Source organism: Cynara cardunculus (genome assembly GCF_001531365.2).
Source record: "Cynara cardunculus var. scolymus isolate 2C chromosome LG 6, CcrdV1, whole genome shotgun sequence".
Taxonomy (NCBI): Eukaryota; Viridiplantae; Streptophyta; class Magnoliopsida; order Asterales; family Asteraceae; genus Cynara; species Cynara cardunculus.
Window position 1 is genome coordinate 20,140,299 of NC_037533.1, and position 13,512 is coordinate 20,153,810.

At 33.9% G+C, this 13,512-nt stretch overlaps 1 protein-coding gene across 3 annotated transcripts; it reads left to right on the forward strand.

The window, feature by feature from the left end:
* Positions 1–361: 361 nt before the first annotated feature.
* LOC112514579 (RINT1-like protein MAG2) lies at positions 362–10,360 on the forward strand. Of its 3 annotated transcripts, XM_025121129.1 has the most exons (7): positions 362–479; positions 3,797–4,009; positions 4,127–4,277; positions 4,400–4,507; positions 5,780–5,883; positions 5,958–7,898; positions 9,900–10,360. In XM_025121129.1, the coding sequence occupies exons 2-6, from the start codon at positions 4,007–4,009 to the stop codon at positions 7,842–7,844; spliced, it is 2,253 nt and encodes a 750-aa protein (XP_024976897.1). In that variant the 5' UTR covers positions 362–479; positions 3,797–4,006; the 3' UTR covers positions 7,845–7,898; positions 9,900–10,360. The 3 variants fall into 3 exon arrangements, with proteins under 3 accessions (XP_024976897.1, XP_024976896.1, XP_024976895.1); XM_025121128.1 differs by having other exon boundaries at positions 3,797–4,277; positions 5,958–7,920; XM_025121127.1 differs by having other exon boundaries at positions 3,797–4,277.
* The last annotated feature ends 3,152 nt before the right edge of the window (positions 10,361–13,512 follow it).

Sequence of the window (13,512 nt, forward strand, 5' to 3'; positions counted from 1 at the left end):
GAATTTCAAATAGTTAATTTGATACTAATATCGATATATTTTTGTCAAATTTTTATGATATCTTCAAACATATATTTTATTCAAAAATAAAAACATCACCGCTTTCTCAAAAGTACATAAAGTCATATTATAATATCGACTGATATAAATAATAAAATGAAATATTAAAATTACGATGTATCTCGCTGCATTACACGAGTACTCTTCTAATTCTATTTAACTCTAATTTGATACCACAAAAATTAATAAACACTTTGAAAAAAAATAATGGTACCGGTCCACTACAATCTCAATCTCAGTCTCTATTCGTCCTCCCTCGACTCTCGCCTCGCTCACGGACGAACTCACGAACAGAAACCAATTCACGAATCGAAATCGCAATCGGCCTTGACTCAATCGGCTCTCGCTCTCCGCATCTCTCGAGTCTCGACTATCGACCGGCTCTTGGCCTCTCGCTCTCGCATCTTATGACTTGTGAGGTTAGGGTTATTTACTTTACTAATTTTATTTTTTATGTTTCTAATTCTTGTTTGATTGCAAAACCTAAGTATGAAGCTGTGAAATTGGTCCTTTGTGGTTTGTCATTTGTGTTTCGAGTACTGTTACTGTATCCCTGATTCACTGTATGTCTGTATGTATAATGTTAATGTATCATGTATGCCTAAATCCTAATTGAAATCCATGCCTTTTGCTGCCAATCTACCATTTGTTAATTGTTGGGTGGTTGACTGGTTGACCTAAAGATGTCTATGACTATAAACCTCTTGTTCCTCGGCGGTCCAAAATCTGATGATTTCGATTGTTATTTGAAGATTTGATCTTTTGTTTAGATTATGGTTATTTTGTTTAATTGTTTAGTTTAGGTTAGGGTCATTTAACTTATCTTGTTTAGTTTAGGTTTACCCAAATGTTAAAACTTTAATCATTACATAGCAAGAGCCAAAACCATAAAAACTTGTTTCTTGTTGACAATAGGATCATTATGCATTTCATGGTAAGTTGTTGTGTATGTCATCAAACTTATTTGTACCCTGGTAGTAAGATTGATATTTCTTATTTCCTTAATCCCGGCCTAGGTACAGGAAAAGAGGTAGAGGAAAGTAATTTGCTGCAGAAATTATCATAAGCTTGCATTGTTGATTTCTCTTAGATGGACTCTTCATGGGTTTCAACTGAAGTTTTGTTGTTCATGGCATAAGTTCTATACTTTTTATGTTTGTTTAAAGTTAAATGAATACTATTGTTATTAATTGATCTAGTTGTTCATCGAATCAATCAAGCCTATCTCTGGAGTTTTAGTTCTTCATTCTGTGATTAATATTCAAGTTATCATCCACTGAGTTTTGTTCTAATCCCATTAGATTTTGATGTATATTAACACAATTTCAGCAGCTATAATATAGTTGAACAAACCTATAAATGTGCAGTAGTTAAGTGATGATTTGCCCTCACTTGAATGTGCACTGTGCAGTAGCTAATTCACTTGACTGTTCTCCCTTAACTTTGCAATTTTACATATGAAACTCATGATTGTCATTGGTCATGCAATAGCTAATTTCATAGGCAAATATGATTATATGAAACACATGATGGACTAACGGAGTCATGCAATAGCTAATTTCATAGGCAAATACCTTAAGTGACTAAAACTAGGAGGACAAAATTAGTGAAGTAGGAATGAGCCATTGATGTTGTAGAGTGTAAATAATTGAAGAAGAACCAACCAATTAAGTGTTTGGAGTTGGATTGTGAAGGTACGAGTGTTGAATTTGCTTTATATAGAAGACGTGGGATGTAGTAAATGGGACAAGTGGACGAGTTAGTGTTATGATGCTCCTTATTTTGGTTTTGGACAAGTAGATGAGTTGGTGTTTAAACGCAAAGGCTATAACAACTTGATTAAAGAAACCTTAACATATTATTTTAAAGCAAACACTCAACTATAAGATCACACTTATGAACAAAAAAAACCAATGGGTCTCTCGGTCTATGAAGGAAAAAGCTAGACAATTGTAAATTACCGCACTTGGATGTTTATAATTGGGCATCATTTGGACTTTTCGCCGTGGGCACCAAAAGTCTCAGGACCGGCCCTGACAGCACCTAATTAGGAACAGTTTTTACGGTATACAATATCACCAAAGGCTTTAGTATGGTCAGATATCATGTATTACCAACAAATTGATCAATTCATCATCATTAATAGCTCTGTATCCAAGATAAATGGGATCAGCTAAAAAATGAAACTTAATAATTATTTAGAGGTGACCCCAGGGTAACTTTTATAAACAGTTAACTATGATTGGTAACATGAACAGAAATTATATTGTTCTCACTTGAATTGACAGTTAACTATGATACTGCTGTTTGCTACTTTGCTCTCTGCTGTTATTTGTTGTTTGATGTAGTTTTTCTTTTTTGTTGTAAGCAGATTAAAAAAGAGTTGTATGCAGTAAAAAGATGATCATTTGTTAAACATCAATTTGAAAAGCTCAAAATCATTTTGTAGCAAATCAACAATTTACTCAGGGAATAATAATGTACCAAGCGATTTGTTAGGGGCAATCTGATCATTTTTAACAGTTTTGTCCTGTCCTGTCCTGTCCAGCTTACCAAATGCATGACAGACAATTAGTCCAGTCCTGTTCTAGTCATACCAAACGTAGGACATACAATTAGTCATGTCCTGGCCCATCCAGTCTGCATACCAAACGCTACCATAAGAATTATATGTATCTGTAAATTAATTCCTTTGATAAATATACAAACTTCTTTTTTTATTAATGAATGATTTCTGTAATAACATTGATTATTTATTAAATTCATTTCTTTTGTTTGTATAAAGAGAGCCAATGGGTCAACCCCGACCCAACCCTGTTTGATCCATGGCCTATTTTTATCCATTCTAGGAAAAAAAACCATTTGGCTTGTTACCCATTCTGACCCATTATCCAATCGGCCTAACCTGCCCATTTTTCCATCACTAGTGAAGGTATTCTCTACTTTGTTCTAAAAAAACAAAATATTTCTAGTTCCTGCTTTTACCTTCACATGAACTTCAGGTTCTAAAGAAAATAATGCCTGCTCAATTCCCTTTGGGTATTCAGCAGATTGTAGTTTGATAATTTTTTGGCTGCAATGTTGTTGTTTGTGGACAGTTTAGTTATACAAATAGTCCTACACAACATAATTAGGAAAGAAAGTAGTTTAGCGTTTGAGCACTCTTCAACAATAACTCTTAGGTCGGGTTTGGTTTGTAGGATTGGAAAGGATTTGGAGGGATTTGGTATTCAATTTCATTCCAATCCTAGGATTTGGAGGGATTTGGATTCCTTTGTAGGATTGCTTGGATTTGAAATCCCATAGACTTGGGATTTAGAAATCCTATGGGATTTGTTGGTATTTCATGAGATTTTGTAGGATTTGTGTGTAATAATGTTTAAAAATATGTTGAAAACATTTGTTTTGTAATAATCAATTAATAATAAGGTAATTTAATTATTTTTATAATTATTTATAATTTATTTTCATAAATTATTTATAAAAAGGAATTCAATTCCATTACAAATCTTACAAATTAAACACACCAAAGATTCCAGATCCTTACAAAACCAAATCCCTCCAATTCCAAATCCTTCCACGAAATCCAAATCCCTCAAAACCATTCCATCAAACCACACGCCCCCTATTTCTTCTTACTTTTGTTTCTTCGTGAAGGTAAGGTTCTAAAGAACTTAATCCTTATGTGCCCAATCCTTTAAGATATTCAACAGAATGTATTTTGATCTTTTTGCAGGAGTGTTGCTGCCAATATCTGTTTGAGTTATACAAGAAATTCTAGTGAAAGAGGACGAAAAGCAGTGTCATCTACTTATCTTATACTTAACCCTTGAGCATCTGCAACAATATTTGAACAAAAATGGCAGTCTAAAATCAATTAGTTCTTGACTTCCCCAAGAGCTACAGTTTTTGATGTCCTATAATCATCAAGCCTAAGAGAGGCACTATGGTTGAACCTCTCCCTCTAGTCTCATCTCTTTCTCCGTCAGTTCTCTCTTTCCTTGACAGCAATCTACTTACTGCCAATGATCTTCAACAAGCTCCTCGACTTGTTTCTGAGTTGCAGAATGATTGTCATCTTTTGGAGCAGAGCCTCACGGATCTGAACCAAAGCCTGGGTACCTGTTTGCTTGCTTACTCTACATACTCGGATCAAGTAGGTGTCCTCTTTAATGATATAAATGCCAAATTGAGCAGTTTTCAAACTTCTATATCAGGTCAGTTTTTCGTGTGTGTGTATATATATATATATATATATATATATCAAATGTTCACTGAACAAGATTATTTTCTTTTTGATATTTATTTTGTCGTACATTTACCTGTATTTGATGTTTAGATGGGGAGGGAGGAGAGCAAAGGGAAAGATCAGAAGCTTTCTTGTGGAAGGAGTTGCCGGCACTTGCTCGTGAAGTGGCTAGGGTTGAGGCAGTTCGAGTGTATGCTGGTGAGATTCCTATTTCAAGTATACTTGTTACATAAATCCAAGCAGGCAGCTAGCACTGTCTAAGTTCTTTCATGTATTGTTCTTTCTTACTAAATTGGATATGGGTTTACTCTGTTGAGAAAACATACAAAACGTAGTCATATGTTGTTCTTTTTGTACTTTGCTATACAAGTTATTATGCCTCAAATAGAAGGATGGTATGCATATTTTGTTGACACTGCTTGACATGTACCACACAACACAACACAAACAATATTTATGGATCTCAAGCTTACTTTAGTTGGGTTAAGGAGGTTCTCCTCCACTTYGAACAACTGGTTGCAAAGTTGACATATTACTGATTAAACTTATGATCAGATAAAAATTTAGTGCAGAAAAGTAGAAAGCTTCATATCAATTAWTAAGGGATTGTTCCTGGGTATTCAATCCACCATAGTTTTAAGCCTTTTTTACTGTCACTTGTAATGAAAACAATTTATATATAACCATGAACACCATCACACGAGAAAATAAGTTGATGTTACCCTAGGCATAGTCTATGGATAATCAGAATAGCAAACCAACATCAGTACTGTGTAAAACACTTTTTAATTGATCTTGAAACTCATATAATTATTGTTGTTGCATCAACGATGCGACCTACCAACACGGCATCAAATAACGTAAAGACRATTAAAAAACATAAGTTAGAATGGATGGTAATAATGTACATAATATGGGTATACTGACCATGGAAGATGTTGATTCCATATGTTTAGTATGGATTCTTTTGAGTTGGTATTATACTTATTTTATTTATATTTCTGTAAATTCACTCTTTCAAGTGCTTGCTTGTGTCTACTAATTTGTGGCAATCATGGAATGGCATGTAACACAATTAGAGCAAAGTTTTCTGCTTGAATACGAGAAACAAGGAACAGTTGTGGACATTGCATGCTTGATTACAAATATGGTTTTGGGGGGGGAAATAGGGATACCAAGTTTACACGTTAAATGGATATCTAATCATGATCTTGCAAAGGGATGAATATATATGGTTTTTAAAGAGATTGGATTTGTGGCAGAGATAGTAAAATTATTTGGTTTGAGTTTCTTGGAAAAACCTTTTTGTTAACCCAGAATTGAATAATTTTTTTATGAATTTACAGTCCATTCCTAATTACCCAACTATGTAACTCAAGGTTTTAGCTTATTTTCGTTAACAATATTATCTAATACTAACTTTTATAGCTTTTATTTAGAATTTCTTCTGATTTTTTTTATTTCTTACAGAAACAGCACTGAAACTTGACACCTTGGTTGGAGACATTGAAGATGCCGTCTCGTCCAGTGTAAACAGAAATTTAAGGAAGCAGCCATCTGCCGAGAATTCAGAGGTGAGCAAGTAATCAATTGAAGTTGATGCTGTTTTTGTGAATTAATATTTTCTAAACCTCCTTATATGTGGCAGGAAGTACGTTTTGTTGCTATTAGTGCTCTTAAACTGGCAGAAGATGTTCTATGTAAAGTTTCTAGGACACGCCCTCAATGGTCCCGCCTTGTCTCAGCCGTTGATCACAGAGTGGATCGAGCATTAGCCATTTTGAGACCTCAGGCAATTGCTGATTATCGATCTCTTCTTGCCTCCCTTGGCTGGCCACCACCTCTGACCACTTTAAATCCCTCTAATCTAGAAGCAAAGAAATCAGCTGAAGCTACAAATCCCCTTTTCACGATGCGGGGCGATCTCAAACGTCAGTATTGTGACAGTTTTCTTGCACTATGCAAATTACAGGAATTGCAAACACAAAGAAAATCTCGACAACTCCAGGGGCAAAATCTTGAAATTACTTTGCATCAGCCGCTTTGGGCTATTGAAGAGCTTGTAAATCCTATATCAATTGCATCTCAACGCCATTTTGCAAAGTGGACTGAGAAACCTGAGCTTATTTTTGCTTTAGTATATAAAGTTACTCAGGATTATGTTGATTCAATGGATGAGTTATTGCAGCCACTGGTTGATGAAGCGATGCTGTCAGGTTACTCTTGCAGGGAAGAATGGATTTCATCCATGGTAACATCCTTGTCGACATATATGGCAAAGGAAATTTTCCCCATGTACATTGGTCAGCTGGATGGAGAGAATACTTCTGAAAATCGATTGCAAGCTAAAATATCCTGGCTACATGTTATTGACTTAATGATTTCTTTTGATAAAAAAGTCCGAACTCTTGTAGCTCAGTCGGGAATCATGTTATTGCTTGAGGAGGATGGGAACATGCAAAATATTTCTTCTCTCTCTGTTTTCTGTGATCGACCTGACTGGCTTGACATATGGGCTGAAGTAGAACTCAGTGACACAATTGATAAGCTGAGTCCTGAAATTGCTGATGAGAAAAAATGGTTGATGGAAGTTCAAGAATCAGCTCTTGTTTTAGGTTCAGAAGATTACAGGTCGCCTGCAATTTCGAGTGCATTTCTCAGGCGCCTATCATCCATTATTGAACGCTGCCGGTCACTTCCAGGTGTTCCATTGAGAGCAAGGTTTATTAGATTGGCAGGTGCACCAATTATACACAGGTTTTTGGATTCCTTACTTCTTAGATGCCAAGAAGCCGAAGGGCTGACAGCCCTGACTGATGATGATGCTTTGATTAAAGTGACAAAGTCTATCAATGCTTCTCGATACTTTGAGTCTGTTCTAAAGGAATGGTGTGAAGAAGTGTTTTTCTTGGAAATGGGATTGGATCATAATAAACTGGGAATACCAGTTGGTGAGAATAGTTCAGGTGGTATAATTGATGAGGAAATATGTAATCTGGAGAAGTTTAGAACTGAATGGAGTGAGAAGTTATCAACGGTTGTTTTAAGAGGGTTTGATGCTTGCAGTCGTGATTATTTGAAGAACAGGAAGCAATGGATGGAAAAGAGTGAAGAAGGTTGGGCAGTTTCCAAATCCTTCATCGTGGCACTTGATTATTTGCAGGTGAAGATGTCGATATTAGAAAAGAATTTGAATAAGATGGATTTTGTTGGAGTCTGGAGAAACCTGGCAACTGCTATAGATTGTCTTCTTTTCAGTGGTATTTTTATGAGTAATGCAAAGTTTTATGATGGGGGTGTAGAAAGACTTGCCAACGATCTGATAGTTCTGTTTGGGGTTTTCAAAGCTTGGTGTTTAAGACCTGAAAGCTTCTTTCCAAAATCAAGCGAGGGGTTGAAATTATTGAAAATGGAAGATAAACAACTCCGGGGTAGTGTAGGAGGAGGAGAAAGGTGGCTTAGGCAGAACATGATAAGGCATCTGACTGCAACTGAGGTGGAAAGAATTGTGAAGAGTAGGGTGTATAGCAACTAAATTCCGTCAAGATATGAAATTTCAAGTTTTTCAGGTGCAGCTAAATCCGTCAAGGTATGGTAACGAATACAGTTGGGTATGTTCTTTGTTCTAATTCTTGGAACTGAAGGATTATGTTGTATATTTGTTTTGGTAGTATTTAGCTTTGTTTGATAACTTAATTTTTAATTACTCCCTCCGTCTCAAAATAAGTGTCCATGTTTCTACTTTAGTTTGTACCAAAATAAGTGTCTACTTTCATAACTAAGTGTAAAGTTGTCATTTAGTTAACTAAAAATTTTAATAATTACACATTTCTAAAACTGTGTGCCTTTTTCATTTGTTGACATTTATTTTGGGACGGAGGGACTACATGACAACAACGCATCTGAACTATAATTTCTTGATAAGAGTTCTAGAGATGATGTATCACCAAGCATGTCAGTTGAGTTCATGTACTAATTTTGAACGTTGAAATGCCTGTGGTGCTTACTTTGATAAATATGTTAATGTCAATTGCTTGCAAATGTGCTCTAAGGTGAATTCTGTTGACTTGTTCTTGACAAGTGAATTTTATGCTATTATACTTCGTCCCAAGTGTTAGGGCCTGTTTAATGAGCTTAATGAGACTCACAACATTCAGTTAGTTATACATGACTGTTTGGTAGTGGCTTAATGATATAGAAAATGGCTTATTCAAAAAGCTTCTAGGAGAGAGCATTATACAGAAAGTTAAGTTTTTTCCAAACGTGCTCTTCCCACTTAAAAAAACACGTTCCTTCGATCTATGAAAAACTCTCACAAACAAAAACATCCCTAATGTATACAGACAGATTAGTCCATACAAACAGCTTTATCCATACAGGACTTAATTAAAAAACCAACCAAACAGTCCCTTAGTTGAGATTAACTGGTAGAAAATTGCCACAATATATCATGAGCCAATGTTCATAGTTTTCAAATTCAAATCGCATCAGTCTCATACAAATGAATGTGATTAGCTTGATTATTTTTCCTAGAGGTGTAGGAATTGAGATGGTTATTTTTATTATTGATGGGATATCCTGTATACATAATGCACAAGATTAGCTCATGATCTTAGGAGTGGAATGATATATATAACTGAATCTAATTATGACATCCCATCCTGCAATTGGTTGGATGATAATGGATTCCCTTGTACGCCTTCGTAATGAGCTACTAATAACTTTCGACCATGTTTTAGTTGGTTTGAAGGTGACATCCACACACAGAGATTATTGTTGCAGAAGATCTCTGATGATGTTCACATCAACACCAGTGCTTTCCATGGAATCCAGAAGCTGAGATAGTCTTTGTCCTAGATTGTCCCCTTCTGTTCTCAAGCTCTTTATGTATTTGCACGTCTCTTGAAGAATCTTTGATGCTGGCACCTTTTTAATCATTACAATTTATTTAAACATTTTTGACATATTCATGCATATGGTCTAGGATAAAGCATACACATTACTACTTTATCATGTAACTTTAGCTCTTAGGTGCATTTGGTACGTAGACTGGACTGAGATAGGTGGGGGAAAGAATTTTGGAAGTTCTTAAGGTTTTAATTTGACATGGATAGTTTAGTAAGTCACCTGTCTTCTCCCATCTCCCGGACATAATAAGCTAGCTATTAGACAATAAAGCATGTTAGATAATGAGCTAGCTGTTAGTTGATAAGCTAGTCACGTTTGTTAAAAGCTAGCTAATAAGCTAGATGACAATGTAAAATTACCTGAATGGATAAGGCTCTTGATCATTTTATGTAAAATATAACGGGCATAGTTGGAAAAAGTGGAAAAAAGCCACGGAGCTTATTGAAACGCTACCTGAAGTAGCTTTCCAAAAACGCAATTTATGGCTTACCAAATGGAGCTTTTTCAATAAGCTCAATAATAAATAGCGGTATTGTATTGTAGTGCTATACTCATGGTCATGACTCGTGTTGTTTTGGTTTTTGTATGTTCCTGATGTTATGGTTGACTTCTAGTATGACTATAGATGTCATTTTATCATGCATGAGTAAACCGTAACCAACATACCCTTGTTTTATTGCAGCTAGAACTCGAAGCTGGTAGCAATGCTTGTAATTTCGAAACGAGCCCATTAAGCTCATCATCTCTGTTCTTAGAAGGTCTCGTTCTTCGGCTAGACATGACGACACTTGAGGTATGGCTCTCTTTTCAGTTTTAATATTAACATGGAAGTTGAAAAGTTTGCAAAACTTGTGCTGCTTAAAAAGGCAGTGGGAATTAGTAGTAAGCTTGGTGACAAATGAGTTAGAAAAATACCATAATCATACCAACAGGTCTGTCTGGTGCTGATTTATATAATCTTGGGTTGGGTCCAAATGTTTTCACTCAATTACACTTTATGGGACCCACAACATTTATGGGTGTTTGGGGTGGTTCAGCCATTTCTGATACATTTAACCTGCTGTGTGCATTGTAGACTAAGGGTCCATTACAAGTAACTGCAGATGTTTAAATGCCACCTATAAGATACTTTGTTTCTGGTTTTTATTCCAATTAACCATTAATTAATAATAATAACTCAACTTGGTGTTCTTATTTGGACAATTTATAATATAATTTGGCTTCCATTTGTATTTTTGTAGTTTAGTTGTTTCCATTCTAAAAGGGGTTTGTGTTATCTTTCGGGTCCCACAACCATGATACAGTTGTCTTAGGGTGAGTCGGAATTGAACCCGAGCCCTCACCCAAGGGACGGACCCAGAATTTTTTTTAAACGGTGGCACCATTTGACCATAAGAAAAAAAATATAGAATTTTTTTTTTTTCAAATGGTGACATCGTTTGACTATAAGAAACAAATATACGGAATTTTTTTCAAATGGTGGCATCGTTTGATTAAGAAAATGACACTAACATGATTCGGAATTGGGTGTGGAGTGGAATAAAAGCCTTGCAAACCAACTTTACCAAATAAAACTTGTTCTCATTGTAGTTTCAAAATACATATGGTGGCACACAACAAATTAATACGGTTGCACCGTTCACGAAACCTAAATTTTTTACCCTTCGGCGGAGAAACGATACGGTGGCACGTGTCACCCATGGCACCTAACTAGGTCCGCCCATGCCTTACCCCCTTTCTTTTTGTTGGGACAACCAGAGACCTTGTCTTTGTTGGGCCCAATTCATGACGGAGGAGTCAGGGCGGGCCTAGCTTAGGGCATATGGTATCATGTGTTACCACTTTGTTATCTTGACGTAATGGAAAAAAATCCGACTCTTAAAGGTGCAGCCATTTTTGTTAAATGAAACAAAACAAAGGTGCAAGGCAATGTTAATAGGGTAAGGACTGTTTGGTTGGTTTTTCATCAAGTTTTGTATGGATAAAATTGTTTGTATGGATTAATCTATATTGGGAAGGTTTTTGTTTGGGAGAGTTTTTCATACATGGAAGGAACGTGTTTTTTAATATGGAAGGGTAGGTTTGAAAAAAAAAATTTAGCCTTCTTCATAAAGCTCCCCCTGGAAGCATACTGAGTAAGCGACTTTCTATATCATTGGGCCATTATCAAGCGGTCATTTATAGTTGACCGAATAAGCAGTGACTGCCATTAAGCTCGTTAAACTGCTAACAAACATGTTCTAAAGTGTTCTTAAGGAATAGAAGGTCATAGGTTAAAGTATGGTTAACAGATTTTGCATTACTTTCTTTAAATTAAAATGAACAGCTTTTTAAGCTCAGTCCACGACCCATCAATTATTTAGCTAGCCGAATCTAGTTGGTTAATTTCTTAGGGTCTGTTTGATTTGCGGGAGTTGGTTTGATTTGTCGGGATTCGGAATTGGATTCCATTTCGATCTCAGTTTTGGTTTAAAGGAAAGTTCGAACTGAAATCCCACAAACATAAGATTTGAAAATCTCATGCAGGTAATTGGTATATCGCAAAATTTCATAGAATTTGTTTGTAATAATGTTTTAGAATACGTTAAAATCACTTGTTTTATAATAATTTTATGTGAGATTGAGAAAAATTGTAACATTTAACGGAAGATATAATTTTACAAAATTATTTAAATGGTGATTAAATGTTTTAATTACCATGTAATGTCAGCGAGCTATAAATTAGATTAAATACAAACTACCATAAACCAACTCAACAAATATTGAACATCAATTTAAATAAAAAAGCGATTGATTGTTTGTCTTTTCCCAATCAATACATACTGACTTAATATCGAATTCTCGATTAGATATAAAAACAATACTTGAGGTATGATTTCATACTAAAACTTTTCAACAAGGTTATTATTTATTAAAAAAAAGTAATACTCAAATACATACAACTTTTTTTAAAGGGGTCTCTCATACTATGTTATATTAATTTTTGCGTTTGCAAAATATCAGTTCTAATAAATTCAACTACCACAATTTTATTATAGATATCTATAATCAAACTTAAGACAGATGGGACACATCCCAATGGGCCTCAATCGATACACTCCCTAACTAAGTCGATGGTTACACATACCAAATGTTACAATCGTGTTATGTTATTTATTGGTAATTTCAATGATTGCAAATGGTACACTTCTATAAGAACCCTTTTATGTATTTCCTTTTTGTCCTAGTTTTACCAAATTAATAACTACCATAAAACTTGAAAATAATATTCATTTACAGTGATATATCTTTTATGTCTTTTTTTAACATAAAAGGTTATCCTATAAGAAAAAAAAAACTAATAAAAATAATATCTGACACAAAACTTGAGGTGGTTATTGTACAATAATTCAAAGCATTTAAAGCGACTTAAAAAAATTACACTTTTTCATGAAGTGCATCTTTAATAGTTTTGTTATTTTAAATTTTTTTAAAAGTTTAGGAAAATCTTGTTTTATCAGGTTATGTTAAACTCTACTTTAAAATAGAGAAAAAACTGAGAACGAACGAAAAAATCTTTAAATTTAAAAAAATAGGGAGAAAATATAGTATACATGTCGAAGATAGCTATGTTACAATTGAAATTTTGGTGATTTACGAGACTTTTGTGATCCAACACTATGTTATATTGTTTGGTTAAAAAAAAGTATATGAAAATCTTTGAAATTTAAAAATCTCTACAACTTTATATATGGAAGAGAAATAGTACTTTAATTATTTTTCATTAATAAGAGGTATTGAAGATAAATATTTAAAAGAGAAAAATAATATTTTTTTTAAATGTATAAAATAATTTATTAATTAAGTTAATAGTAGAATTGCTAAAATAGAGTATCAATTGGAGTTGAATGTAATTTTTTTTCTCAATTTTGATTTTTAATACTTTATTTCTAAAAAAATCATATCATAGCTTCTGGAAATTGTCAAAGATACTATTACAAATACTATATTATAAAACATTTGATAAAAAATATTAAAAACTATTTTTTTATGCATAAAGTATTTTTTTATTGATACATATTATTTAAAATTTAAAATTACAAGTAAATTATGCACAAGTATAACTTACTAAAGCTTTATGTTTGAATTCGTAAAACTAACTGCAGATAAACATAATTAAATACAGAAAAATATTTCATTTTAAATATAAAAAATCTAAAATATAATTAAAATAATTATTGATTTCTAACAGAATATGTAATTATCATTTTTATAAAAAGTTATATTATTAAATCAAAAATAAACTATTTTCGTTG

Coding starts and splice junctions, on each gene's coding strand:
- LOC112514579 (XM_025121128.1), top strand. CDS start 4,007: ATGGTTGAACCTCTCCCTCTAGTCTCATCTCTTTCTCCGTCAGTTCTC. Junction 4,278..4,399: donor TTTTCAAACTTCTATATCAG/GTCAGTTTTTCG, acceptor TTTGATGTTTAG/ATGGGGAGGGAGGAGAGCAA. Junction 5,884..5,957: donor CATCTGCCGAGAATTCAGAG/GTGAGCAAGTAA, acceptor TATATGTGGCAG/GAAGTACGTTTTGTTGCTAT.